Source organism: Silene latifolia, chromosome 4, assembly GCF_048544455.1.
Source record: "Silene latifolia isolate original U9 population chromosome 4, ASM4854445v1, whole genome shotgun sequence".
In the NCBI taxonomy this organism is placed as follows: domain Eukaryota; kingdom Viridiplantae; phylum Streptophyta; class Magnoliopsida; order Caryophyllales; family Caryophyllaceae; genus Silene; species Silene latifolia.
The window spans coordinates 45,463,510-45,468,574 of NC_133529.1; the positions used below are offsets into that span (position 1 = coordinate 45,463,510).

The 5,065-nt window shown below is 42.9% G+C and overlaps 1 protein-coding gene across 1 annotated transcript; it reads left to right on the top strand.

The window, feature by feature from the left end:
* Positions 1-440: 440 nt before the first annotated feature.
* LOC141651465 (uncharacterized) lies at positions 441-3,794 on the top strand. The gene is made up of 6 exons (XM_074459178.1): positions 441-521; positions 926-1,112; positions 1,205-1,393; positions 1,483-1,934; positions 2,019-2,440; positions 3,791-3,794. The coding sequence occupies exons 1-6, from the start codon at positions 441-443 to the stop codon at positions 3,792-3,794; spliced, it is 1,335 nt and encodes a 444-aa protein (XP_074315279.1).
* The last annotated feature ends 1,271 nt before the right edge of the window (positions 3,795-5,065 follow it).

Consider the following 5,065-nt stretch of genomic DNA (forward strand, 5'->3'; position numbering starts at 1 on the left):
TCCGGTCCTAGGTTGCCTTAATCAGCCTAGTAGGGTCGGGCTAGGCTATGATCAGACCAGGCTAAACTGGGCCTAACAATTGCCCCTTGACATTTTACCCATGCTGGATCTGGCCAGGGGTGAGATGTCAACTTTACCGGGTTAATCAATAAGAAGAGTCATATTTATTCAGTGACTCTTAGACTCCTACTTAGCGTTGAACACTGCAACGGCTAAGTGATGTCATGCTGACAGTTTTGCTATTCCAAGGTTTTTCATGCCGTTATACATCTCCTATAAATACGGTATTTGATGCGGGGTTGTTCTTTACCAAATTTCCTCCACTTTCTTTGCTAAATATTCTTCTGAAATTCTCCTCTATTTCCCAGGAATCTTGTTCTTCTAATTTATACTTTCTCAATAATTTCAATTTCATCACAATAAATCGAACATTCAGAGATATGGGAGCCAAGAAACGTCCTGCATCCCAGAAAGCTGCTGCTGCTGTTGAGCCTGAGCCCACAGACATCCAAGAGGAAGAGGTGAGGGAAATTGATCCTCCGCTCGTCTTTGTGGCTTTCAAGTATCGGGATTCATTTTCTTTGCTCTTCAATCTCTGGATTCTTCTTTCCCTGAGGAAAACTTACTAAAAACAAACTATGACAAGATTCTAAGGGAGAAGAAGATAATTCCTGAATCTACTGAGGTATGGATCCTTGAGTCTTGTCCGGTCAGGGCTAACTGGGTATCACCTGGCTGGTTCTGTATTTTTGAATGGGCGTTCAAAGCAGGTTGTAAGTTACCTTTTACTCCCTTAATGATTGACACCATTCGTGCTATGGAGGTGTCGCCTTTTCAGATTATGCCAATGGTTTGGAAACTTGTCCATTCCATTGAAAATTTATGTGCTAAACATAATCTTGTAATTACTATTAATGATATCAAGGCAGTATATCATATGAAAAATCATGTTGATGGTCGCTTTAATTTGAGAATAAAATCGAAAATGTCTCCATTAATTACTAACCTGGACTCTGGAGATGATAAAAATTGGGCAAAGACTTTCCTGTTTGTCCGGACTGAGACTTTGGGATCAGGCTTTGATTATCTGAGATATCCTCCCTTGGAGAGTGGTAGGTTCCTTGTACTTTTTATTTTGCAATATATATTACATGAAATTAATGGATTTTGATTCTTACCTGTGTAACTTTGACGGTTTTTGCAGCTCCTGATTGGAGTTGTGATCCTCTTGATGAGGAGGCTGTTTCCAGGATAGAGGCTTTCCTTGCTATTCCTGAGGAGGAGAGGACCTGGCCAGCTAGTTTGGGCAGGGAGTTGTTGCCCCGGTATATGAAGACCAAGCTGACTGGGGTCAGAGTACCCAAAGGCAAGCCTAGTTCTACTGCTCTTTCCTGTACGTCTTCTGTATGCTTTTATGTTGGCCGTTATCTTCCTGTCGTTCTTTGTTTGATACTCACGTATATTTTTTTTTTATATATCCAGTATTTAGGTCTTCTGCTAGGCTGGCCAGCTTTTCTGCAAAGGATTTGAAGGCTGGGGTGGCTAGGATTGCTGAACAGTCCAAGAGCCAGGAGGCTAGTGGGAGTGACAAAACGCTTGATATCCTGATTTCTGATGTTCAGCCTCCTCAAGATCCACCCAGGGTAATGTCACCGGAGATCGTCCAGGCTCAAAAAAGAAAGAGGGAAGATGTTATCCTGGAAGAGGAGGAAGGAGAGAAACAGCCTATCCCGGCTCAGCCACTCAGGAGTATAAGGCAAGTGCCTGCTAGGATTGATGACATGGATGATGCCCGGGCACGGATAGATGAGTTTTCTGCAAAGATGAGCGACCAGCTATTGTCTGCTAGTACCCTTGAGTCGTCTACCAGGGTGGTTTCTATTCTGACTTCTCTTGTAACAAGGGCTGCTGAACTTGCTTCCCAGGCTAGGGAGGTTAGTTGTAAAGGGATATTTTTAATTGTTCATGTGCTTTTTGTTTTGCCTTGTATTTGGCTGATTGATTTTGTATGTATGTAGGGGTTGGATGCCGGGTTGGCTACTGCTTGTCAGCTTAGGGATGCCCAGGCCAGGGTTTCTAGTTTGGAAGAAAAACTGGATAAAGTTAATCGTGACCTGCACACATCCAGGGGTAATGAAGTAGTACTTCAATCTCAGTTGGGGACAGCTAGGGAGTCAACCAGGGCTGCTATAGTTTGTGAGGTGGCTGCGAAAAATGCTGAGAAGGCTGTCAGGCTGGAGTTGGAGGCTGAGAAGCAGGCAATGCAGGATCAGTTGAGAAAGAATGAGGAGCTTGCTGCTGAAAAGGAATTGGTGGAGGCGAGGTTGGCTGATGCTGCTCAATACTTCTTCGGGAATGGCCGGGTTGATGCTATGAGGGATCCAGAATCTGACCGGGCTAATTGGAATCCGGACCGGGATGAAATAGCTCTGGACGCTCAGTATCCTGATTTGGCCAATATGGGTCAAGAAGAAGAAGTGGATTCTCCTCCTTCCAAGGCAAAGTCTGATGATCAGGAAATGGCGGATGGTTGTGAGTCGGTCACTGGCTCAAAGATAGCTTAGTTTTGTTTTTCTTTTAGGTTTTGGTCTATCCAGGGGGAATGTCCCTGGAATTAATATTTTAGAAGCATTATTATTATTTTTTTGACCCATCCAGGGGGGATGTTCCTGGAATGGGTGTTTTTTAGGTGTGTGGTAAGGCCATTTATTTTGGATGAATAAATATTTGGTCAAATTTTCTTCTTGTGTTTTGAAAAGGTGATGTTGACTGTCTACTGGATCTGGCCAGTTATTCGACTGGATCAGGCCAGTTTTTCTGCTGGATCTGGCCAGTTTAATGTGTTATGGGTGGGATTGTTGCCTGTCTGGAGGGCTTATGTCCCTTGCCTGTCTGGAGGGCTTATGACCCATTTATGTTATACAGTCCAGGAATTGATTTTCCAGGTTTGTATGTTATGTTGAGCTCAGTATTATAAGGCCTGTTTTGCAACTGAATTTTGGATATCAGTTGGGTATTAGTTAAATGTTGGTGGGGGTAGCCCCCAATCTTTAAGATTTGTTTTAAATAGAATGCAGTATGTAAAAACAAGTATTGAAGATTCTACTTGGTAAAGATATGGGAACATAGATCAGTACTTTCGCACGTAATTTTGAAGAAATCATATATTGCATTTATTCATGTAATGGCAAGTATCATACATGTAATTTCATATCAAGCTAGGCAGGAAATGTGAACACGAAAATTATACCTGAACTGGGAGATATATTTTATATGTGAAATAATTTTAGGTGTGCAATGTTCCAAGCTCTTGGGATCATCTCGCCTTCCAGGGTTTGTAATCTGTAGGCTCCCTGGCCGACTATTGAGTCAATTAGGTAGGGACCTTCCCAGGTTGGGGCTAATTTGCCAGCATTCTTTTCTTTTGTGTTTTGGAATACTTTCCTGAGGACAAGATCTCCTACCCTGAATACCCTGGCTTTGACAGTCTTGTTGTAGCTTCTCGCAACTCTTTGTTGATATGTTGCTAATCTGATGCTTGCTGCATCTCTTAGCTCTTCGTTAAGTCCAGGCTATCCTCCATTAGAGGTATATTGTTTGTTGTTGTGTTCAGGCTACATCCGGGCCGATGGAATGTCCACCTCGGCAGGATTTCGCTTCACATCCATAGACCAAGGAGTAGGGGTTTGGCCGGTGGATGTTTTAGGCGTGGTTCTGTCAAACCCCAAAGGACCGTGGGGAGCTCTTCACCCATCTACCTTTTATTCTTTCCAGCTTTTTCTTTATGCAGCTGATTACCACTTTATTCTTTGGATTCCGCTTTCGACCGTTGGCTTTTGGATATCCTGGTGTGGATGTTACCAGATTGATGTTCCATTGAGCACGAGAAGGCTGTCATTGTTCTTTTTCCCACAAATTGTGTGCCATTGTCGCATACTATTTCGGAGGGGATGCCATATCTACATATGATGTTGTGTTTGATGAATGCTATGACATCCTTCTCCTTGACTTGCTCGTATGATTCAGCCTTCTATCCACTTGGAGAAGTAATCGGTCATTGCTAGCATGAAAACTTTCTGTCCGGGTGCTTGAGGTAGTTTTCCTACTATATCCATGTCCCACTTCATAAATGGCCATGGTGCGGATATGGAATGTAGTTCCTCGGATGGTCGATGGATATATGGTCCGTGAATCGACAAGCTTTGCATTTAGAGCTAAAATCCAGGCAATCGGCTCTCAAGGTAGGCCAATAATAACCTGTTCTGAGTACTTTGCTTGCCAGGCTTCTTCCACCTTTGTGATTTCCACAGTGTCCTTCATGGATTTCGGTAATATCTCGCTCGCCTTCCGTGGTTCCAGGCATCCGAGGTACGGTCCGGCCTGCGATTTCTTAAAAAGCACGTTGTCAATAATAGTATATGAAGCAGCTTTTATTTTTAGTGCTTTGGCATATTGCTTATTTAGGGGAAGGATTCCCTGTTGTAGCCAGTCATAGTAGGGTTTTGTCCAAGAATTGGCAATATAAATTGGGAAGCTTTCATTTTGTTTATTTATTGCAGGTTCTAGTAAATGTACAATGGGTATTTTGTCGAAGTCTAGGGGGCTGAAGTTGGATCCTAGGCCGGCTAGAGCATCTGCCTGGGTATTCAAATCCCTGGGAATTTGGTCAATATTAAAATTGCGAAATTTTGATTTTAACATTTGAACAACATCCAAATAAAGCATCATCTTTGAGTCTTTAGCTGTGTATATCCCATTTACTTGATTTGAAATAAGGAGGGAATCAGTACGTACCTTTAGGTTTTGTACACCAAGGTCAATACATACCTTTAGTCCAGCTATTAGGGCTTCATATTCTGCTTCATTGTTGGTGGCTTCGAATGCACAGCTTATAGCCTGTACTATCTTATCCCCCTGTGGTGATTTTAGTACTACTCCCAGGCCTGTGCCCCTCGTGTTGGCTGCACCATCGACAAATAGGGTCCATTCTAGGTCCTGTTTGGTCATTTGGTCGGTTTATTCACTTCTTTTATTAGGTCGGGTTCTAGGGTCGGACTAAAATCAC

Coding starts and splice junctions, on each gene's coding strand:
- LOC141651465 (XM_074459178.1), top strand. CDS start 441: ATGGGAGCCAAGAAACGTCCTGCATCCCAGAAAGCTGCTGCTGCTGTT. Junction 522..925: donor CAGACATCCAAGAGGAAGAG/GTGAGGGAAATT, acceptor AATGATATCAAG/GCAGTATATCATATGAAAAA. Junction 1,935..2,018: donor TTGCTTCCCAGGCTAGGGAG/GTTAGTTGTAAA, acceptor GTATGTATGTAG/GGGTTGGATGCCGGGTTGGC.